The sequence below is a fragment of the Lissotriton helveticus genome, chromosome 5_1 (genome assembly GCF_964261635.1).
Source record: "Lissotriton helveticus chromosome 5_1, aLisHel1.1, whole genome shotgun sequence".
In the NCBI taxonomy this organism is placed as follows: domain Eukaryota; kingdom Metazoa; phylum Chordata; class Amphibia; order Caudata; family Salamandridae; genus Lissotriton; species Lissotriton helveticus.
In genome coordinates this window covers 2,122,131,032-2,122,155,374 of record NC_136065.1, presented here as the reverse complement: position 1 = coordinate 2,122,155,374, position 24,343 = coordinate 2,122,131,032, and the positions used below count along the sequence as shown (strand labels likewise).

The 24,343-nt window shown below is 54.2% G+C and overlaps 1 protein-coding gene across 1 annotated transcript in view; it reads left to right on the top strand.

Annotated features, from left to right (window-relative positions):
- The window catches only part of AIF1L (allograft inflammatory factor 1 like), a 118,810-nt gene that overhangs the window by 43,792 nt on the left and 50,675 nt on the right, over window positions 1-24,343 (top strand). The window contains exons 3-5 of the mRNA XM_078646207.1: window positions 8,746-8,812; window positions 14,251-14,292; window positions 19,484-19,646. Coding sequence (XP_078502333.1) covers window positions 8,746-8,812; window positions 14,251-14,292; window positions 19,484-19,646 — 272 coding nt within the window. The remainder of the gene's footprint in view (window positions 1-8,745; window positions 8,813-14,250; window positions 14,293-19,483; window positions 19,647-24,343) is intronic.

Below are 24,343 nucleotides of genomic sequence, written 5' to 3'. Positions count from 1 at the left end.
ATCCCATGGGTGCCCTGCCATCATTGTGTGTGTGCCCTGCCATCGTCCCAGGTGTGCCCTGCCATCGTCCCATGTGTGCCCTGTCATCCCTTGTGTGCCCTGCCATCATCCCATGTGTGCCCTGCCATCCCTTGTGTGCCCTGCCATAATCCCATGTCTGCCCTGCCATCATTGAATGTGTGCCCTGCCATGTCTTGTGTGCCCTGCCATAATCCCATGTCTGCCCTGCCATCATTGAATGTGTGCCCTGCCATGTCTTGTGTGCCCTGCCATCATCCCATGTCTGCCCTGCCATCATTGAATGTGTGCCCTGCCATGTCTTGTGTGCCCTGCCATCATCCCATGTGTGCCCTGCCATCGTCCCATGTGTGTCCTGCCATCCCTTGTGTGCCCTGCTATCGTCCCATGTGTGCCCTGCCATCGTCCCATGTGTGCCCTGCCATCATCCCATGTGTGACCTGCCATCCCGTGTGTGCCCTGCCATCATCCCATGTGTGCCCTGCCATCATAGAATGTGTGCCCTGCCATCCCTGGTGTGCCGTCCCATCTCATGTATGCATTGCCATCCCTTGTGCAAGACCACTGACTCATTGTCAGTGAAATTGCTTTCCCTCCCTCGCACCTCCACCATTAAGTGAGGCCTTCCTCCGAGCCCCTGCACTCTTGAGTGTTTGTTTTCGAGGCCCTCCTCCACCCGCAGGTTTTACCTGCGCCTCTTCCCTGTTGGTTCAGTGGACCTCTGTCTCCTTTCTCTCGCTCTTCTTTTTCTCTCCTTTTTCACTCCTTTTTCCCCTCGTTTCTATCTCCCCATTCACCCTCCTTCTGTGTTTCTCCTCCTTTTTTACTCATTTTTCACCCTCATCTCAATCTCCCCATTGCAGTCTCTTCTGTGTCTCTGTGTCTTTCCCCCACTCTGCGTGCACTCTTGCAGCCTTATTGGCACTTTTCCCTCTCTTTTTGATCTTTTTCTCTGCCTTTTTCCTCCGTTTTTTCCCCCACTCTGCGTGCACTCTTGCAGCCTTATTGGCACTTTTCCCTCTCTTTTTGATCTTTTTCTCTGCCTTTTTCCTCCGTTTTTTCCCCCGCCGCTGCTGGCCCCCCAGCACGACCAGCGTGACCCGCCCAATCCAGCTCCTCTCCCCTCTCCAGCCCTCCCCGACCCCTACTTAATGGCGGCCACTGCACGGCCACGCCGCTGCTGCGCCAAAGGCAAGCCCGTCTGCGCCCGTCCGCGACCCGACCGTGATCGTGACCAACGCCAGGTACCCTGGACCTCCGCTCCGCCAATGCTACGACCCAGTGGCACTCCACACACTCAACCCAGGCTCCAACAACAACTGCAAGCTAGCTTTGTCGGCCAACACCCACGGACCCTTCAGCTGTCACCGCTGCCATCAAACTTACAGCACCACCAGGATCACGGACCCAGCACAACCCAACGGCAAGAACACGCCCGAACCAAAGACCCTGCAATGCATCCTCCTTAACGTCAGATGACTCCACAAACATGCCACCGAAATCTGGGCCCTCCTCAACAGCACCACCCCAGACTTAGCGTTCCTCACCGAAACATGCATCAACACCTCCTCTGGACCGGACGTCGCCATCCCCCAAGGATACAAGATCTCCAGGAAGGACCGCCCCAACCTCCCGGAAGGAAGAATCGCCATCGTCCTTAAAACCACCCTCCGCCTGAGCACACTCCCGGACGAGTCCACAGACCTGATGGAACACCTTCACTTCAAGATACTGGCCAGCCCCACCACCACCCTCCAAGGAACCCTCATCTACCGACTCCCTGGACCCCACAGACTTTTTGTCGAATCCATCACGGACATCATCTACCCGCATGCCATCGCATCCACCGACTACATCCTGCTGGAAGTCCTCAACTTCCAACTCGACAACCTACTGGACCCCAGCAACACATCCCTCCTGGACAACCACCACAACATTGGACTCCGCCAGATCATGACCAAACCCACACACTCAGCAAGACACACCCTCGACCCCCTCTTCACAACAGGAGCCTCCATCACCTTCAGCCACACCACCAAACTCCCATGGACTGACCATCGATGCGTCCACTTCACCTTCAGAACACCCATCATCCACAGACACCAGCACCTGCTTCCACTAAGAAATTGGACCAGAATTACTGACGACCAGCTAACCTCACCACTCAGCAACTCCACCCCTAGTGTCGCTGAAAACTACAACCCCTACGCCGCAGCCCGAAACCTGCACAGATGGATCACCGACAGCGCCAACACCTTAGCCCCCCTCAAGAAAAACAACAACACCCACGCCAAGAAAGCTAGATGGTCTATCACCAAACTTCAAGAGTCCAGATGCACCTGCCTCCGCCTCGAAAAGGACTGGAGGAACACTAAATCCACAGAAGCCCACAACAACTTCAGAGCCTCCACCAAAGTCCACCACCAACTCATCAGAAAAACGAGGAAAAAAGCGATCTAAGACAGACTCTTCACCCACGCACACAACAGCAAAGAACTCTTCAACATCATCGAGGAGTTCGCCCAACCTTCCTGCGAGTCCACCAACATCCCACCCTCACAAGACCTCTGCGACAAACTGAGCAACTTTTTCCACCACAAAATCAAGAGCATCTACGACAACTTCGATGGAGACAACCAACACACTGAACCCTCACCAAACACCCCCGACACCATGAAGCCAACGATCGAGAACTGGACAGCCCTCAGCACCGAAGACACTCTGAAGAAGATGAACTCAATCCACTCCGGGCCCCCATGGACCCCTGCCTCACCACATTTTCAACAGAGCCGCCGATACCATCGCACTCATGCTCTGCCACACCATCAACTGCTCCCTGGCAACCACATCGTTTCCCGACAACTGGAAACACGCAGAGATCAACCCCCTCCTCAAGAAACCCTCAGCGGACCCCACCAACCTCAAAAACAACAGACCCATCTCCCTGCTCCCCTTCCCAGTGAAAGCCATCAACAGCCAACTTGCCCCATTCATCGAAGAGCACATCCTCGCCTCCTCCCAATCCGGCTTCAGAAAAAAACACAGCACGGAAACCGCCCTCCTCGCTGCAACAAACAACATCCGCACCCTACTGAACAAAGGAGAAACAGCAGCCCTCATCCTCCTCGACCTCTCAGCAGCGTTTGGCACAGTCTCTCACTGCACCCTAATACACAGACTCCACGACGCAGGGATTCAAGACAAGGCCCTCGACTGGATCCGCTCCTTCCTCTCAGGCAGAACGCAGTCGATCAGACTCCCCTCTTTCCTCTCGGACCCTACACCAACAACCTGCGGAGTCCCCCAGGGGTCCTTCCCTCAGCCCTACGCTCTTCAATGTCTACATGGCTCCGTTCGCCCCCATCGTCAGAACCTACGGACTCAACATTGTGTCATACGCAGACGACACCCAGCTCATCCTCTCCCTATCCAACAAACCCAACATCGCCAAACACAATTTTCAAGAAGGCATGGAAACCTTCGCCAAATGGATGAAAAACAGCTGCCTTCAAATAAACACCAATCAATCAATCAATCAATCAGTGGCACTTATAGAGCGCGCTACATACCCGTAGGGTCTCAAGGCGCTGGGGGGGGGGGGGGGGGGGGGCCTGGAACGACACCTGGTGCTCCCTCCCGCCTCAGAAGTCCGCCCACCCCCATGGACCACGCTCGCAACCTTGGAATCATCCTGGACTCCGAACTCAAAATGGACCGCCAGATCTACTCCGTCTCGTCCTCCTGCTTCCACACCCTCCGCCCCCTACGTAAGACCTTCAAATTGTTCTCCCTCGAACCCAGAAAGACTGTCACTCTCGCCCTGGTCACCAGCAGACTCGACTATGGCAATGCACTCTACGGCGGAATAAACAAAAGCCTCACACGCAAGCTACAGAACATCCAGAACGCCGCCGCAAGACTGGTGCTCAACCTGCCAAGACACTACTACATCTACGAGCATCTGCGCACACTCCACTGGCTCCCCGTCGAAGCTAGAGTCACCTTCGATTCTCACCCACACTCACAAGGCCCTCCACGACACCGGACCAGCATACCTGAACAGCCAACTCAACTTCCACGCACCCCAAAGGACCCTATGATCAGCGTAGCTCTCCTACGCCGTGGTCCCCCGCACCAGAAAGACCAGATGGGGCGGCCGCTCCTTCTCCTTCCTCGCGGCCAGAGCCTGGAACGCCCTCTCTCTCCACCTCAGGCAGACAACATCGCTCCCCATCTTCGCAAGAAACCTCAAAACCTGGCTCTTCGACAGACCCCCTCCTTGATGGACTGGAACCTGCGATACCCTCCTCCCCCAGCGCCTCGAGACCCTCACGGGTGCGTGGTAGCGCTTAACAAACACGTGATTGTGTGCCCTGCCATCCCCTACTTCTCCTGCCCCCCCTCCCCAGCCCTCTTTCCATCGTCCCAGGTGCTGATAATGATGCCAGCAGCCGGTGCCTTCCTCCTAAGCACACCAGTACCCTTTCTTCACCCGACTCCTGGCCCACTCCCCGCCCCCCCACACCCCCTTCAGCCCATGCCGCCCTCCTCACACAGACATTCATTGGCTTGGGCTGAATGGGGCCCTGTCTTCTTCAAGGGTTGGGGGCCCACCGGAAGGTTGGGGCCCCTGCGCCGCAGTGGATGCAGGGCCCTGTGTTACGCCCCAGCACCCCTGGTTACGCCCCAGCACCCCGCTGCTTCCCCAGCCCCCCCTCTGCTGCTTCACCCTGCACGTGACCCCCGTATCTCGCATCTGCAGCAGCATCCCTTCCACTGGGGGTGGAGGGGCCCATTCCCCGCGTGCCGGGGATGCCACAGGCCGGGGCCGCTGCCAGGGGCCATATATGGCAAAGAGAGGCCGTCTCCGAGGCGGAGGGGGCCGGGGAGGAGGGCTGGGGGCCGTCCCGGGAGACCCCGGGCGGGTCTCCTCGGAAGCACCTGGGCACTTGTTGTTAGAGGGGGAGGGAGGCTGAGCTGTCCCGGCTCCGCTGGCAGCCTGTGGAGTGCACAGCGTCCTGCACCCCCCACCCCCCGCCCTCCCCCCCACACACACCTTCACCTGCAGAAAGAAACGCAGGCTCCAACCTGCTGCTCGTCGGCAGCGAGAGGGCCCACGCTTCCCAGGCAGAGGCCCTGCAAAGAGGCCTGGATATCAGAGGTGCGGCGGGTGCAGTAGCACCGGGGCCCTAAGGGGCTCCCTGACTATCTATTGATGCCTTATTTGACTGCCTAACCAACAGCTGGGGTCATTTTCATTTCTTGCCGGGAGTCCCTGCCCTTCATGCTACACTGCCGCTGTAAACCCGAATGTATCGAACAGTCTAGACTTTACAGAGGGTGACATATCACCTGGCACCTGGGGGTGGGGGGGGGGGTGGGGGGTGTTGAGAGGGGTAGTGGGGGGGTGGGGGGGGCTCGTCCTCAGTACAGAGAGGACGAGTCTCCCTGAACCCCAAGCCAGCCTCCTGTCTTCCAGATTTGAACCCCCCACCTCCAGCAATGGTTTCCAAATGTTATGGGGGGCTTCGGTTTTTGAACCGGAAGTGGTGTCTGCACAGGTGCATGCTGGGTGAAGAAAGTATGTAAATAGCAGGGTTGGGCTGGCACACAAAATAGGCCTGAGCACCAGAATGAAAGCGGCCCTCGTTAGCGAATCATACCCCCCCAAAAAAGTGTCTGTGGCCCCATTTACAATCAGGCCCGGGTGTTAATTGTAAGACGTTCTGTGTAAGTGTTTTGTAAGCAATGGGAGATTGCACGGGTGGAGCTTGCCGCAGCCAATGTTTGTTTAATATTAGGGAAACCAACAGTAAAAACCGGCCCAGCTGGCCACAATGGTGGCCCAGAAGCGGCTACAATAAGAGCACACCGGGCACTGGTTGCTGCTTACCCGTACCGTGGGCCACCGTATGAGGCTGTGCGTCACTTTTACGCCACCCAGTGGCGTAAAAAATGCACCTTGTTGCGCCATATTTACAAAGTGACGCATCTAGGTAGATGCGTCACTTTCTAAACCCCTGCGCCACATTATACCTGCGCCAGGTATAATGTATGCAAGGGGGGGCGTATTGACCCAAGAAAGAGTCGTAGAAGTGACGCAGTGAAATCTATGTGATGTCATTGCGTCACTTCTAGGACACAAATGTGTCAATTTCTTATGCCTGCCTCACAGCAGGCGTAAGACTGACGCAGGCCCTTTCACATGGGGCTTGCCCCATGTGAAAGGACACATTGCTGGAGTTGCGTCACTTTGGTGACACACTCCAGCAATGCGTCACTTTTGCGCCATACAGATACGTCAGAAATACTGACGTATCTGTAACTCCTTGCGCAATGATGCGTCATACTGTAAATATGACGCATCATTGGTGTTGCAAGGAGGGCGCAGTGAAAAGTGACGCATCGCTGTTTTCATGCAGCGATACGTCACTTTTCATAAATAGGCCCCGTGGGTTTTGGGTGTACACATCCCGTAAATTGTCAGACCCTTTCGAATCCAACGATTGCGGTTTACCATAACCTCTTTTACATTGAAGGATGGGCGTCTTATTCGGATGACCGATAAACGCAAGAACATCTTCATTTGAGCGGATCTCTCTTCGAAATCCCTGGATATTGGGCATATTTGGTCCGTATTACCAAATAGAATTGTTCCGGTTAACTCAGAGTGATCCACCACTTGAAATAGAACTCAGCTTTAACCCTTTGCGTGTCCGACGTCACGGTGGGCATGTGCGGAGGACGGCCGGGGGCCGTCCGAACCACGCCCAGTCATAAATCACCCACACCGCAGCAGAATTTCCGCCGCGATCAACGGGTTAACCCAGTTCCGCTTTACACATAAACGGAACTATCATTGGTCCCCATGAAAACTGGATACACACAGTCCAGGTTTTCATATCCTATCGCAGTAAACAGAATCTAGCTGTAACAGTGTGCTGACGTTTTTTAGAAACCGGATTCCACGTTGTCCGTCTAATTTGGCTTACTATCGCCCTGATTCATCAAATAGAACGTGGTCTATCAAATAAACTTTTTTGCCCTGATGAAGTTCTGATAAAGAGAACGAAACGCGTTGGCTGTTGTCCTGTGTTGTTATGCAAAGAAGAATAAAGGAATTTGAAATGACCGTATTGGCTGAAGTGTGACTTCATCACTGGTGTTGTGGTGGGGATAGAATCAACGATCCTCGAGTTAACGCACTCAGTTATACACGAAACAATAATGCTTCTTCACAGGTTTTTCTTTATTTGTTTGTTTTTTACGACCAATTCTTCATTCATTGGTACATACGATTATTTCATATTCGTTTCCTTGCAAACATAATGTGCTCCTTATGTCGCCATTTTAACAGTTAGCTTGCATTTATCATCACCCAATGCATTTCGGGTCATAAACCTCGACCCTTCGTCAGGGGTCTGTGAACAAGGGATAAGACAGGACCAAGAATTAGATGCTGCCACAAATGTCATAAAGTCTAGGTGAAATGGTGAACGAAAACGTGAAAAAATGGAGAACCGGGATGCAGAAAGAGTGTATAGCGGTGTCTGAAAGGTGGAAAGGTCGATTCGTGAATTAAATGGAGAAACGGCGGTGCAAAATAAACAGATGTATAACTTCAGATGGATATAGTAAGTAACCCAGTGCTCTTTACAAGTTACTAGTGTGTACCAAACAGTCCCAGTCGTCAATATCACAAAAACTTACGGAATAGCGGCAGTAACCGTCAACCTTGAACGAGTCTCGGTGAACCTCGGTGTGTAGTGGAAAGTGTAAGGAGTATTTAACACGGGGTCATGTGATCGGCAAAACCACCAATACGAGAATGGAACAAAGAGAACCCAATAGGAGTAGAGTATAGAGAGACGTGTGTAGTCAGAAGACTCTGATCACGTGATATGAGTGTGAATGCTTCATAGGGAAGAGGGTATCGAACGTAAACAATAATATCAAAAAACATGATAATAACATATGAAAAATGGAGCAAATGAGACATATTACAAAATAGACGGACTGAATAGGTCAGAAACAACAATGCTGCTGGTCATTTAAAGAAAACATGAATGTTCAACACGGTCATTCATCCCAAAAGGATGTGTCGAATTAAGTTTTTTAATCCAGTGGAATTCTGATCGTAGTCTTTGTTTCAGTGGATCCACGTCAGGGCGCAGTAAACAGAATCTAGCTGTAACAGTGTGCTGACGTTTTTTAGAAACCGGATTCCACGTTGTCCGTCTAATTTGGCTTACTATCGCCCTGATTCATCAAATAGAACGTGGTCTATCAAATAAACTTTTTTGCCCTGATGAAGTTCTGATAAAGAGAACGAAACGCGTTGGCTGTTGTCCTGTGTTGTTATGCAAAGAAGAATAAAGGAATTTGAAATGACCGTATTGGCTGAAGTGTGACTTCATCACTGGTGTTGCCACTGCCTGCTTACCCTGGAGGCCAGTCCGACCCTGGTGAATGCTGCTGTGATGCTGCTCCTAGTGTCTGCTGGGCCGGGTGTTATCGTGACGTGACCTCAGCACGGGTGCTCTGTCGTGAAACTGGCCCGGCCTGGGGTGCTTGGGGTCTGGGGGGAGGGGACGTGGGGGCGCTGCTTTGTCGAGTGGTCTGTACTCTCCTACAGGATATTGCCTTGCATGGGCCTGGGAGTGGTCAGCGCTTCTCATAGGTTCTATTGGTGACGTCATCTGATTTTTTTCTTTTTTTTACCTCTAGGAGTTTCTTAATGATGAAAAATACAACGACGAAGAGGACCTGGAGGAGAAGCTGGCGTCCTTCCGAAGTAAGACTAGGAGTATCCGGAATACTCTGGGTTTCAGGTTTAGGATTAGGATTGAGGGTGGAGTAGTTTTTAGGATGGGGATGGTGTTAGTTTTAGGTTTAAGATTAGGGTTAGGGATTAGGAGTTGGTTTAGGGTTGGACATACTGTAGTGGCTAGGGATCATTTTAGCGCTGGGTTTAAGATTAGAGTCCAGTTCGTTTTAGATTAGGGCTAGGATTGTGGATGGAATACTGGTTAGATATCGGGATGGTGTTACTTTTAGGGTTAAGATTAGGGTTGAGGCTAGGATTAGGAGATGGTTTTGGGTTAGGGTTGGACATACAGTAGGGGCTAGGGATAGATATTGCACAAGGTTTACCACTAGAGTTCAGTTGGTTTAGATTAGGCTTAGAATTGTGGATAGAGTAGTGGTTAGAGATTGGGCTGGTGTTAGTTTTAGTGTTAGGTCTAAGATTAGGTTTAGGAATGGGGATGAAGTAGTGTTAGTCTAAGGTCTGTGTTGTAAACGTAGGCTTGGTTTTGGGTTAGAATTAGAGGCTGGTTTCAGATTGGGGTTAGCATTAGAGGCTGGTTTCAGATTGGGGTTAGCATTAGAGGCTGGTTTCAGATTAGGGTTAGCATTAGAGGCTGGTTTCAGATTAGGGTTAGCATTAGAGACTGGTTTCAGATTGGGGTTAGCATTAGAGACTGGTTTCAGATTGGGGTTAGCCTTAGAGACTGGTTTCAGATTGGGGTTAGCATTAGAGGCTGGTTTCAGATTAGGGTTAGCATTAGTGGCTGGTTTCAGATTAGGGTTAGCATTAGAGGCTGGTTTCAGATTAGGGTTAGCATTAGAGGCTGGTTTCAGATTAGGGTTAGCATTAGTGGCTGGTTTCAGATTAGGGTTAGCATTAGAGGCTGGTTTCAGATTAGGGTTAGCATTAGAGGCTGGTTTAAGATTAGGGTTAGCATTAGAGGCTGGTTTCAGATTGGGGTTAGCTTTAGAGGCTGGTTTCAGATTGGGGTTAACATTAGAGGCTGGTTTCAGTTTGAGGTTAGCATTAGAGGCTGGTTTCAGATTGGGGTTAGCATTAGAGGCTGGTTTCAGATTGGGGTTAGCATTAGAGGCTGGTTTCAGATTGGGGTTATTATTGGGCTTGGAGTAGTGTTTAGAGATAGTGTTAGATTTAGGTTTAAGATTTGGTTTAGGGCTGGGGATAGAGTAGTTTTTAGGATAGTGTTAGTTTAAGGAGTTGGAGTAAAGTTTAGGATAGTATTAGGTTTGAGTTTAGGGTTAGAATTAGAGGTTGGTTTCAGATTACGGGTAGTATTGTAGATGGAGCGGTGGTTAGGGTCCGGGATGAGTAAACTTTCGTCTTAGTTTAAGATTAGGACTGGGGTTAGGGGTAGGTATTGGTTTTGGTTTATTTTTTAGCATTTTAAGGTTGTTTCTACTTTGAGTTTGGGGTCAGCGTATGGGTGAGGGTCAGTAGTGGTATCAAGATGAAAGTGTTGGGCTGGTTTGGCGTTTGGGTTAGGGAGATTACGGATTTGGGGTTGGATTAACAAGGGTGGGTGAACATTTTTATTTTTTTCAAAAGGGGGTTCATGCCTGACTCTTTGATCTTGGAACCCGCCTAATCTTTGATGAAATGTTAGTTTTTGAGGATTCTTCACAGTGGGTTTGGAGAAGGATAATTCTTCATAACAATATCGATCCTTACAGCTTTGATCCACTGATCACTGCAGCTGGGTCACCCCAGACCCAGGGCTGTGCCAATCACGCCCCCCTTGCTCCTCTGCGTGCATCAAACTGCCCTCCGTGCCCGGCGTAGCACACAGACCTTTCTTTGATCTGCGGCAGATCTGTGTGCTGCGCCGGGCACGGAGGGCATGGTATGGTCAGAGGGGCAGTGCCCCTCTGACCATGCCAGGCCCTCCGTGCCCGGCGCAGCACACAGACCTTTCTTTCATTTGCCCCTCTGACCACGCTCCACACGTCCATTTCGCCCCAAGGCTCTCCGCGTGCGGTTCTGTGGCACCCACGTGCCACCTCCTACTGTGAAAAGCTGGTCGGTTGGCACTCCAGACCGCGTGTGACGCTGCTGTACAGACTGGCAGGCTTTGCCCCCAAACACACCCCTGGTGCAAGTAAGGTCTGAAAAGCCCTTAAAGGGGGGAAAATACCTCGTCACGGCCTAGTCTGTGGTTCCCAAGCCCGTGCCCATGCCAGGTCACCCGTGGAAGGAGCGTCTGCTGCCCCCTCCCCTGGGCTGGTAACCTCCTGTGCCCAGCGGATGCTGGTGAGGCAGTGCCCTGCGCTAGCTCCCTGTTGGAGGGTTGGAGTCATTGGTATTCCAGGGCGGCTTCCTCTACCAGCTGCCCTTTGAGGTTCAGACGTGGGCGAGGCCTGGCCCCTATGCCAGCCGTGGCAGACAGGCGGGGGTCCAGGGCACCCCCTGTCCCTTTCCATGTGCCCCAGACGCTGGCAAGGCCTGGTTCCTCCACCCGCCACCCTTGGCAGGCACGAGGTTCAGGACAACTTCCCCTGCTCGCCCCTTTGTGTCCCTGGCATTGGTGGGTCCCGGTGCCAACGCCAGCCCTCCATGGCAGGCATCAGCTTTTGTAGGGAGTCCGGGGTCCCCGCCTGCCCCCCGGGCGCCGTGCCCACTCACGGTGCCTTCGTTGAACCCCGGGCACTCTGCAAACTTCACTGGTGGTGGGAAGTTAAGCAGTGTCCGGAGAGACCCCTACCGTGGTCTCAGACCCGCCCACGCCCCCCCCCTTACAGCCCCCTCCACCTCCTCCCCCCAGCTGAAAACAGTGCGGGCATTGTATGCCCACTCCGGCCCCAGAAGCCCCCACCCCCCACCCGCCCCCGACGCACGGAAAACCGCTGACAGCGCGCGGCGGCTCCCGGCTGCTCAAGGGGGCATTTGTCTTGGGGCCGGGCACCAGAGTAAAATCACTCATTCCGATGGCACGTGCACTCGGAGGGGGCATCCTTGCACTGCAGACCGGGTGAACGGAAAGTGGCGGCGTCTGCCGGGCGCAGTCAGGGGTCAAATATAGCGCCCGCAGACCAGTGGACGGCCCTTAGGCGCTTGGATGGATTCCTGGTGTAAGTTCGGTGCTGGCAAAATGGGCCGAACCGAGAGCACTGGAGTCTGAAACAGCGCTGCCCGCCAGTTCCAGCTCCTAACGCTGCCCACCAGTTCCAGCTCCTTACACTGCCCACGGGTGCCAGCTCCTCATGCTGCCCACCGGTGCCAGCTCCTTATGCTGCCCGCCGGTGGCAGCTCCTTATGCTGCCCACCGGTGCCAGCTCCTCATGCTGCCCACCGGTGCCAGCTCCTTATGCTGCCCGCCGGTGCCAGCTCCTTATGCTGCCCACCGGTGCCAGCTCCTCATGCTGCCCACCGGTGCCAGCTCCTTATGCTGCCCGCCGGTGCCAGCTCCTTATGCTGCCCACCGGTGCCAGCTCCTTATGCTGCCCGCCGGTGCCAGCTCCTTATGCTGCCCACCGGTGCCAGCTCCTTATGCTGCCCGCCGGTGCCAGCTCCTTATGCTGCCCGCCGGTTCCAGCTCCTTATGCTGCCCACCGGTGCCAGCTCCTTACGCTTCCCACCGGTGCCATCTCCTTACGCTGCCCGCTAGTGCCAGCTCCTTATGCTGCTCACCGGTGCCATCTCCTTACGCTGCCCACCGGTGCCATCTCCTTACGCTGCCCACGGGTGCCAGCTCCTTATGCTGCCCGCCAGTGCCAGCTCCTTATGCTGCTCACCGGTGCCATCTCCTTATGCTGCCCACCGGTGTCAGCTCATTAAGCTGCCCTCCGGTACCAGCTCCTCACGCTACCCACTGGTGCCAGCTCCTTATGCTGCCCACCTGTGCCAGCTCCTTATGCTGCCCACCGGTGCCATCTCCTTATGCTGCCCACCGATGCCAGCTCCTTATGCTGCCCACCGTTGCAAGCTCCTTATGCTGCACACCTGTGCCAGCTCCTTATGCTGCCCACCTGTGCCAGCTCATGCAGCCCACCGGTGCCAGCTCCTTATGCTGCCCACCGGTGCCAGCTCCTTACGCTTCCCGCTGGTGCCAGCTCCTTACGCTTCCCACTGGTGCCAGCTCCATATGCTGCCCTCCGGTACCAGCTCCTTACGCTTCCCACCGGTGCCAGCTCCTTATGCTGCCCGCCAGTGCCAGCTCCTTATGCTGCTCACCGGTGCCATCTCCTTATGCTGCCCACCGGTGTCAGCTCATTAAGCTGCCCTCCGGTACCAGCTCCTCACGCTACCCACTGGTGCCAGCTCCTTATGCTGCCCACCTGTGCCAGCTCCTTATGCTGCCCACCTATGCCAGCTCCTTATGCTGCCCACCGGTGCCATCTCCTTATGCTGCCCACCGGTGCCAGCTCCTTATGCTGCCCACCGTTGCAAGCTCCTTATGCTGCCCACCTGTGCCAGCTCCTTATGCTGCCCACCTGTGCCAGCTCATGCAGCCCACCGGTGCCAGCTCCTTATGCTGCCCACCGGTGCCAGCTCCTTACGCTTCCCACTGGTGCCAGCTCCTTACGCTTCCCACCGGTGCCAGCTCCTTACGCTTCCCACTGGTGCCAGCTCCTTATGCTGCCCACCTGTGCCAGCTCCTTATGCTGCCCACCTGTGCCAGCTCCTTATGCTGCCCACCGGTGCCAGCTCCTTATGCTGCCCACCGTTGCAAGCTCCTTATGCTGCCCACCTGTGCCAGCTCCTTATGCTGCCCACCTGTGCCAGCTCCTTATGCTGCCCACTGGTGCCAGCTCCTTATGCTGCCCACCTGTGCCAGCTCCTTATGCTGCCCACCTGTGCCAGCTCCTTATGCTGCCCACCAGTGCCAGCTCCTTACACTGCCCAACAGCCGAGCATGGCACACCAGTGACAGATTCTTCGTGTCTACCTGTACCAACTTCTCACTCCACAACGGCTCCTCACTCTGCCTGTAATGCTAGCTCTTAGCAATGCCAACCACTGCCAGGTCAGCGCACACTACGCAAGTGGCATCTTCTAGCACCACTCCAGGGTGGTAGCTTATACCACTCCACCTCAAACTGCCCATCCTTGTCAGCTCTTCACCCTAATATCAGTGCCAGCGGCTCACATTGCTACTCGTGGCACCTTCTCTCATTACTACCCGTGCCTGCTCCTCACACTGCTACCCGTGCCAGCGTCTCACATTGCAGTCCATGCCAGCTTCTCACATTACTACCCATGCCAGCCGCTCATGCTCCTCACCGGTGTCAGATGCAAATATATATCTCACTTTAGTGCTTTAAGAGGCCACTAGATTACTAAGAGGGCAATGGCAGTTTTATGGCGTCTAGTTTTAGGTTTCTCTAATGTATGACACATGTGAGTCCAGTGTCGCCCTCCAGACCTCCCTCGGACAACCTAACCGTTTTTTTCCTTTTGCTTTCCAGAAAAATACATCGACTTTGACCTGAACGACCAGGGTGAGATAGGTGAGTGTGCTTGCCTCTCAGGGCAGTGACACTGGGTGGAGGGGGGGGGGGGGTATTTGAACATTGTGAAAGTGGACACGTGGCACATCTACTTCTCTTTATGCATCTGGAGTTAAATAACTGTCCTCGGATACCAGGATTTTGAGGATCTGGGAGTCTACTCAGTGTCCCCATTCACACCGCAAGGAACATAGATTCTAGTTTCAGAATCCACCGCCCCTTCCTTCTCCGTCCTCTGCTTCTCTCTTGTGTGAGGGGTGTTCCCTCAAGCTCAGCCTCAGAGGGCCCATCTTATGCTCCTGCTGGGGCTTGTGAACCAATCAGTAAATGCACAGAAAGGCTCGGACTCCCTGGTAAAAATGAGTATTCCCCATTACTTACCGTATATTGCGTTGAAATGACATGCGTTGTAATGACATGCGTTGTAATAACATGCGTTGTAGTGATATGCGATGTAATGGCTGCGTTGTAATGACATGCGATGTAAAGGATGTTGCGTTGTGATGACTGCATTGTAAAGGTAGTGTGATGTAATGACTGCGTTGTAAAGGTTGTTTCCCGTCACATGGAACATCTACTAGAGGGCTGAGCGGGTCATCATCACTCCTTTAACCAGTCACTCCTCCTAAGGATGAGCTGTTGCTTTGTCGCTCACTCGGACCTCCCCCAGAGGGGTGCATTGTCATTAGGTCACCCTCCCCCATTTCATTCAACCATTGGGCGATCGCTCACTCTCACCAGCCCCTGCTTTGTCTTCCCTGGAAGGGTGCACTTTCTCTTTCCTCCCCACTCTTAGGGCAGTCACCCCTAGGATTCATCGAGCTCGCATCGGCGGCCGCGCCTTTAAACATCTGGCGCCCCAACTGTGGAACGATCTTCCTCTTGCGCTCAGGTCCTGTTCCCATCTCCTGACATTCAGGAAGGACTTGAAAACCTGGTTGTTTCAGCAATAAATCTCTTTCATCTCTGGTCTTTTCTCTGGACCTACACTGCCTGTTTTTCTTCTGCTCTTTTCCTCGACTTGTGAAGCTCCAACAGCGCCGGGACACTCCTCGGAGTAGCCGTGCGCTATAGAAGCACCCTTTTAACATAACATAACATAACTCTTTCTCCCCTCCACAGACGTGGTCACTGTCACTCCCTCTCACCATCTTTCCAAGGGGGTGGATTGTCACTCACTCGAGGGGTATGCTGCCATCACTCTATCCGCACACCTCTCGCCTCACCTGCACCAGTCATTCTAGGTCTCTCTGATCAGGACTGAACTGTCACTCACCCCACTCCCTATGAAGTGCACTGTAACTCACCTGACTACCCGTGGGGTTCACTGTCACTCACTCAACACCCTGAAGATTGCACTGTCGCTCACACTTACCTGCCCCAAGGGGTGCACTGCCGCTCACTCTCATCTGCCACTAGGGGGGTGCACTGTCGCTCACACTCACCTGCCCCTGGGGGACAGTGAACTCTTGCCCACACGCCTCTGCCTCCCTGGGGTGCACTGTCACCACTCATCATTTCGGGGGTGCACTGTTGCATACACTCACCTGCTCTCTGTGGTGGTGGGGGGTGCACTGTCACTCACTCTCACACCCTTGGGGTGGTGTCCTGCCCCCGGGGACAGGGGAGATATCCACTCTCACTCACTCTCACACCCTTGGGGTGGTGTCCTGCTCCCGGGGACCGGGGAGATGTCCACTCTCACTCACTCCCACGCCCTTGGGGTGGTGTCCTGCTCTCGGGGACAGGGGAGGTGTCCACTCTCGCTCACTCTCACCCCCTTGCGGTGGTGTCCTGCTCCTGGGGACAGGGGAGATGTCCACTCTCGCTCACTCTCACGCCCTTGGGGTGGTGTCCTGCTCTCGGGGACAGGGGAGGTGTCCACTCTGGCTCACTCTCACGCCCTTGGGGCGGTGTCCTGCTCTTGGGGACTCACCCCCTTGGGGTCAATCAATCAATCAATCAATCATGCCATTTGTATAGCGCACTACTCACCCGGGAGGGTCTCAAGGCGCTTGGGGGAGGGGTATGCTACTGCTCGAACAGCCAGGTCTTGAGTTGTTTCCTGAAGGCGAGATGGTCCTGGGTCAGCCGAAGGTGGATGGGGAGGGAGTTCCAAGTCTTGGCAGCCAGGTAAGAGAAGGATCTTCCTCCGGCGGTGGCTCTTCGGATGCGTGGTACGGCTGCGAGGGCGAGGCTGGTGGACCGTAGCTGGCGGGTGGGCGTGTAGAAGGTCAGGCGGTCGTTGAGGTACTTGGGGCCCAGGTCGTGGAGAGACTTGTGTGCGTGGGTGAGGAGCCGGAACGTGATCCTCTTGTCGACGGGGAGCCAGTGCAGGTTCCTCAGGTGGCTGGAGATGTGGCTGCGTCAGGGGATATCCAGGATGAGTCGGGCGGAGGCGTTCTGGGTGCGCTGGAGTCTTTTCTGTAGCTTGGCTGTGGTTCCGGCGTAGAGGGCGTTTCCGTAGTCCAGTCGGCTGGTGACGAGTGCCTGGGTGACAGTCTTCCTGGTCTCGGTCGGGATCCAGCGGAAGATCTTGCGAAGCATACGCAGGGTGTTGAAGCACGATGAGGAGACGGCGTTGACTTGTCTGGTCATCGAGAGGGAGGGGTCCAGGATGAAGCCCAGGTTGCGTGCGTGGTCGGTTGGCTTGGGTGCGGTGCCCAGGGCTGGGGGCCACCAGGAGTCGTCCCAGGCGGAGGGCGAAGATCCCAGGATGAGGACTTCCGTCTTGTCCGAGTTCAGTTTCAGGCGGCTGTCCTTCATCCACTCGGCGACGTCTTTCATCCCTTCGTGTAGGCAGGTTCTGGCAGTGTCGGGGTCTCTGGTGAGGGAGAGGATCAGCTGGGTGTCGTCGGCGTAAGAGATGATGTTGAGGTTGTGCTGGCGTGCGATGGCTGCGAGAGGTTTCATGTAGATGTTGAAGAGGGTGGGGCTGAGTGAAGATCCTTGCGGGACGCCGCAGATGACTTCGGTGGCCTCGGAGCGAAACGGGGGGAGGCGGACTCTTTGTGTTCTTCTGGCGAGGAACGAGATGATCCACTCCAGTGCCTTCTCTTGGATACCGATGTTGCTGAGGCGCTGGACTAGGGTGCGGTGGCAGACCGTGTCGAACGCAGCGGAGAGGTCCAGGAGGATGAGAGCCACTGTTTCCCCCTTGTCGAGCAGGGTCCAGATGTCGTCGGTGGCTGCAATGAGGGCGGTCTCGGTGCTGTGGTTGGCTCTGAAGCCGGACTGCGAGGGGTCGAGGGATCCGTTCGTCTCGAGGAAGGCGGTCAGCTGTCTGTTGACGATCTTCTCGATGACTTTAGCAGGAAAAGGGAGGAGCGAGATGGGGCGGAAGTTTTTGAGATCGGTGGGGTCCGCTGTAGGTTTCTTCAGGAGGGCGCTGATCTCGGCGTGCTTCCAGCTCTCCGGGAAGGTGGCAGTGTTGAAGGAGGCGTTGATGATGTTCCGGAGTTGGGGTGCGATGGTGGAGTCGGCCTTGTTGAAGACGTGGTGTGGGCAGGGGTCGGTCGGTGATCCGGAGTGGATGGTGTTCATCGTGCGGGCTGTGTCTTCGGTGGTCACTGTGGTCCAGATGCAAAGGGTGGCGGTGGGGGGCGTTGGTTCGACGGTTGGGTGCGTGGGTGGGGCGCCGAAGCTGTTGTGGATGTCGGCGATCTTGCGGTGGAAGAACGAGGCGAGGGAGTCGCAGAGGTCTTGTGACGGAGTGATGTCGTTGGTGCCGGTGCTGGGGTTGGAGAACTCCTTGACGATAGTGAAGAGCTCTTTGCTGTCGTGGGCGTTGTTGTCCAGTCGTTCCTTCAGGGATTTCTTCTTGGTGGTGCGGATGAGCTGGTGGTGCTTGCGGGTAGCGTGTTTGAGGGGGGTCATGTTGTCGGTGGTCCGGTCGAGGAGCCAGGCTTTCTCGAGGGTGCGGCAGGTCTTCTTGGAGTCCTTGAGGTCGTCGGTGAACCAGGATGCCTTCTTGCTTCTGGGTCTGCTGGGAGGGTTCTTTAGTGGCGCGAGGTCGTCGGCGCAGGCGGTCAGCCACTGTGTGAAGTTGCGGGCTGCTTCGTTGGGGTCCGTTGTGTTGGCGGGTGGGCTCTGGCTGAGGGAGGTGGTGAGCTGGTCTGCGGTGATCTTGCTCCAATTCCTGTGAGGTACCTGTTGCGGGTGGTGGTGGGTCGTGGTTCTTTTGAAGCTGAAGTGGACGCAGCTGTGGTCGGTCCAGTGGAGTCCGGTGGCGTGGCTGAAGGTGATGTACTTGCTGGAAGAGAAGACGGGATCAAGCGTGTGGCCGGCGTAGTGGGTGGGGGTGTTGACCAGTTGCTTGAGTCCGGGGTGGTGTCCTGTTCCCGGGGACAGGGGAGATGTCCACTCTCACTCACTCTCACCCCCTTGGGGTGGTGTCCTGCTCCCTGGGACAGGGGAGATGTCCAGTCTCGCTCACTCTCACACCCTTGGGATGGTGCCCTAATCCCGGGGACAGGAGGGATGCCCACTCTCGCTCACTCTCCCGCCCTTGGGGTGGTTTTCCTGCTCCCGGGGACAGGGGAGATGCCCACTCTCGCTCACTCTCACCCCCTTGGGGTGGTGTCCTGCTCCCGGGGACAGGGGAGATGTCCACTCTCACTCACTCTCACCCCCTTGGGGTGGTGTCCTGCTCCCTGGGACAGGGGAGATGTCCAGTCTCGCTCACTCTCACACCCTTGGGATGGTGCCCTAATCCCGGGGACAGGAGGGATGCCCACTCTCGCTCACTCTCCCGCCCTTGGGGTGGTTTTCCTGCTCCCGGGGACAGGGGAGATGCCCACTCTCGCTCACTCTCACCCCCTTGGGGTGGTGTCCTGCTCCCGGGGACAGGGGAGATGTCCACTCTCGCTCACTCTCACCCCCTTGGGGTGGTGTCCTGCTCCCGGGGACAGGGGAGATGTCCAGTCTCGCTCACTCTCACACCCTTGGGATGGTGCCCTGCTCCCGGGGACAGGAGGGATGCCCACTCTCGCTCACTCTCCCGCCCTTGGGGTGGTTTTCCTGCTCCCGGGGACAGGGGAGATGCCCACACTCGCTCACTCTCACACCCTTGGGGGGTGTCCTGCTCCCGGGGAGAGGGGAGATGTCCACTGTCACTCACTCTCACCCCCTTGGGGTGGTGTCCGATGTCCACTCTCGCTCACTCTCACCCTCCTTCTACCCTCTGTCACAGACATGATGGCTCTGAAGATGATGATGGAGAAGCTGGGGGTCCCCAAGACCCACCTGGAGGTGAAGAAGATGATCTCGGAGGTGACCGGGGGGACCTGCGACACCATCTCCTACCGGGACTTTGTGAAGATGATGATGGGGAAGCGATCGCCTGTCCTCAAACTGTGAGTACTAATTGAGAGAGTAGGTCTGGGGGGTGAGTGGGTGATACTGAGGGCACGGTCTGCCAGGGGGCAGGGGGTGAGTGCTCGCCCGACTGAGGGTATGTGGATATGGGCTGTGCCCTATGCGTTAGCTATAGGAGCTGAGGCGCTATAACCTGGGGGCGGGGGGCACTAGAGGGGGGCTGACTTTCTTCATACTGAGCGCCACAGCTTAAAAGTAAGGGTGAGCAAAATGTGCGTAATTTACTTTTGCGTGATTATAAAAAATGTTGGGGAGACGAGTTGGCCAAACTGCTAGGGTGGTCGACCTCGAATCTGAGGAACTGGCTTTGAGTCTCGGCAACGACGCTGAACATCCTGTGATTCTGGGCAAATGACTTAATCTCCCCGTGCCTCACAAAAATTAATGTGTCCTCATGTAATGCAACTGGTGCTATGTAAAGCGCTCCGATACCCGATTCGGGTCAAATTCACGCTATATGAAACTCTGTAAAATAAAAAAAAATAAAAAAATGACATATGAATATGCAAAATGCAAATCCATCATTGTGTGCTAAAACAAAAATCACTGTGAGCAGCAGCCATTCGCGTTCAGTTGTTCCTGTGCATTCACTGTAAATTTCTACCACGAATGCCACATAATGATGCCAGTTGGCACAATGGTGCATATTAAGATATTTGAGGGTTTTCCTGGTGGTGATGGACAGTAAATAAAAAGGCTTGACGTTGTCTACTGTAACTAGGGCAGACGGTGTACCGCCCTTCCTCCGACGGCCCCTACCCCTTCGGGCTCTCGGAGGAATGACTCCAACGACGGAGCTAACAAGGGCTCCGTCAACAGAATACTTAAGTTCCACCCATCTCTAAAGGAGGAGGGCAGACCGAGGGTTTGGCAGACAGGGTTTGTGATGGAGGAAACTCCGAATGAGGCCCCAAGTTAGTAACATTTTGCAAAGATGCGGCTTCAGTTGACCATTAACTTTGGAATCGTTCAGATCCCAAACATCTTTCCAAATTCCATTACAGATTTATAATATTTGCCAAGGCCAGACTATGGCAGTGCTACGCTCTGTGGCCTCCCTAAATATACCTTGGCCCCACTTAGGGCTGTTTTGAATGCGGTGGCCAGACTGACCACGGGCACAAAAAGAAATGTGCATATTTCCCCAGTCTTAAAATCTCTAAATTGGCTGCCTTTTGAAGCAAGAATTCAGCTAAAGATTGCCTGCCGGTCCCACAAAGCTCTCCATTTCCAAACCCCCAAGTATCTTGTCCAAAACCTAGAATTATCTGGAGGTGGCAGACCCTCAAGAAGTGCTAACTCCTTCCTCCTGAAACCGCAGATCTTTTGCAAAAAGAGAATTGTGAAAGAGCTTTCTCCGGCTCTGCCCCGAGGATCTGGAACTCTCTCCCTCCTGAAGTTCGAAGACTCACCTCCGCGGTTGCTTTCAAACTGGAAGTAAAAAGATTCTTTATGAGCAAGTTCGTACCTTAATTGGTTTGGATCATCTGCTATAAGATACTGGACTTACACCTTCATGTCTTGTACTGATTCAATATTTTTTTTTTTATTTAATCTTTTCTTTCCCTCCCAGGTCCGCTATTCTTAGCCACTGTGTTTGCTCTTATGCACCCTTGTAACTGTCTCGTTGATTTGTATTTGACGCCTGCAAATCCCTGATCATCTTTATTGTGAAGCGCTCTGATATCTCTTGGGATCTTGTTCGCGCTATATAAAATTTTATAAATAAATAAAATAAATAAATAATTGGTCTTCTAGGCGATAGGGCACTTTTTCAATCTGAACCAACTTAACCAGTCCAGAATCCATCTTTCCATCTTTGGTTGACAGACTGACTTAAAAAAACTCAAACCTCACAATACAGGGGTCTCACAGGCAGCACAACTGGTGACGTATACCCAGAGAATACAGGGGTCTCACAGGCTCAGGGCACAGGCAGCACAACTGGTGCCTCAGAATACACTGATCTCATAAGGCTTGCGGCATAGACTGCAGAATCATCCCTCAGAATACAGGGGTTTCACAGGCTCAGGGTACAGGCAGCACAACTCGTCACTCAGAATACACGGGTCTCACAGGCCCAGGGCATAGGCACCACAACTGGTGCCTCAGAATACTCGGGTCTCGCAGGCTCAGGGCATAGGCACCACAACTGGTGCCTCAGAATACACGGGTCTCACAGGCTCAGGGCATAAACACCACAACTGGTGCCTCAGAATACAAGGGTCTCACAGTCTCAGGTCACAGGCAGCACAACTGGTGCCTCAGAATACACGGGTCTCACAGGCCAGGGCACAGGCAGCACAACTGGTGCCTCAGAATACACGGGTCTCACAGGCTCAGGGCATAAACACCACAACTGGTGCCTCAGAATACAAGGGTCTCACAGTCTCAGGTCACAGGCAGCACAACTGGTGCCTCAGAATACAAGGGTCTCAGGTCACAGGCAGCACAACTGGTGCCTCAGAATACGCAGGTCTCACAGGCTCAGGGCACAGGCACAACAACAGGTGCCCAGAATACACCGATCTCACCCGCTAATGTCTTGGACAACAGAATCCTGTCTCGGAATACAGCTGTCTCACAAGCACTCTCCCTGTTTCAGGCAGTCCTCCAGAGTCCACTTGTTCCCTACACTGTAAGTCTGTCCCTCCAGTTAAGCACATCTCGCAGTCCCCTGGGACAACTGTCTTTGCTATTACACAATGTCCATGGCACGTGAAGCCAGCAGGACTATCGCTCAGATGTCTGAGGCTCTGCCTTCAGACAGAGAACTATACCTTCGGTTCCACAACTGAAAGTATCTCTGCGCTCGATCAACAGAAGAGGAGTAGAAGGTCCTGAGGTCCTAGAGAGTTACTGAGTCTGAAACACGAAGGTTTTTAACAGTTTCCTAAAAGTGAAGTGATACGTACACAACCTGAGGGTGGCAGGGCGTTTATTCCAAAGGCAGGGGCCAAGGTAGGAAAGAGCCTTTCCTCCCAATCTTGCCCTTCTGATGGGGGGAACCTGAAGAAGGGATTGATTGCTGGAGCGAAGAGAATGCTGGAACGTAAGGAACAAACTTCTCCGCCAGATACGTGGGGCCCAGATTTTGCAGAGCCTTATGAATAACACAGTAAGTTTTGAATTTAATCCGTTGGCGGATGGGCAGCTAATGGAGCTTTTCCAAAAGGGGGCACGATGATGATATGGGTGGTGCATTTAAGACTAACCTCGCAGCAGTGTTCTGAACCACCTGAGGTTTGCTAAGTAAGCTCTCATTCGCTGAGATCAGTAGCCCATTGCAAAAATCCAGGCGACTAAGCACTAGAGCTTGTACAAGGGTTTTCCTGGTAGAGTCCGGAAGTAGTGGAAACACTCTTCGGAGTAATCCAATAACATGGAAACAGGAGCCAGCTGTTTGATTAACTTGCTCTTTTAGGGTTAAACCTTGATCCAAACGAATACCCAGGTTTTTCACCACCTGCTTGGGGATGGGGACGGGGCCCAGATCTAATGGCCACCAGTCCGGCGTCCCCAAAAAGCATCACCTCCGTTTTCCCTACATTACACTGCAGGAAATTCGATGCCAACCATTGTGATACAGCCCTCATACCGTCGGAAAAGGACTGTTTAACCGCCATGGTTAATGTCCTAAATGGGAAGAGAAGCTGTGTGTCGTCAGCATACGACACAGGGATGAAACCGTATGACCTCCTAAGACTAGCAAGGGGGGCCACATAAATGTTGAAAAGTGTGGGGCTCAAACAGGAGCCCTGCGGCCCCCCCTTGGTCAGCTCCACAGGTGCAGAGCGGAATGAGCCAATATTAACGCTCTGCGTACGGCCAGATAGAAAGCAACTCATCCAAGACAGTGCCGAGCCCCCGAGCCCCACCTCTTCAAGACGGCTGAGCAAGATATCATGGAAAATCGTGTCGAACGCTGCGGACAGGTCCAATAGCACCAGAATCATAGAATTCCCTTTATCCAGGTACATTCTGATATTATCAGTCACCAAGAGGAGCGCTGATTCAATGCTATAGTTAGGCCTAAATCCGGACTGGGAATGATCTAAACCTCCAGTTAGCTCAATGAAGTTCGACAAATTGATGTTACACAACACGCCACCATCTGATAACATCACCTTTTGGAGTTTATCCACCCCCCCTCCCATACCCCCCATGGCGGACACCTCTCCCCCCCCCCCAGCTCCCTCCCCACTCCCGCCCACGACACTCACACCCTCCCAACAAAACACACAAAACATACCACCTCCCCTACCTTAGCATCCCCTCTCTCCCACCCCCTATTCTCAGCCCTCACTACCCTCCGGTCTCCCCCACTGTCTTCAGCCTTCACTCACTCTTCCACTCACCGGCACCGTCTCCCACTGACGGCACTACCTATGCCTCCCACCCACCGCCTTCACCGCCTACTTCACCCACACCCCCCGCCCACAAACACGCCCACTCTTTGAATGCCATCCCACCCATTTGCACCGCAGAACATTCCAACAACGCTAGTATATCCCCCCCTTCGATACCCTGCCCACTTTCCAACTCACTACACAACCATTCACCAATGGCTCTCACCACCTACGCCATCCCCAATGCACCTCCTGACCTGACTTTACCCACCCTCCAACAAGTCAAAGAGGATATTCTACAAATCAAAAAAGATGTCCACGCAATC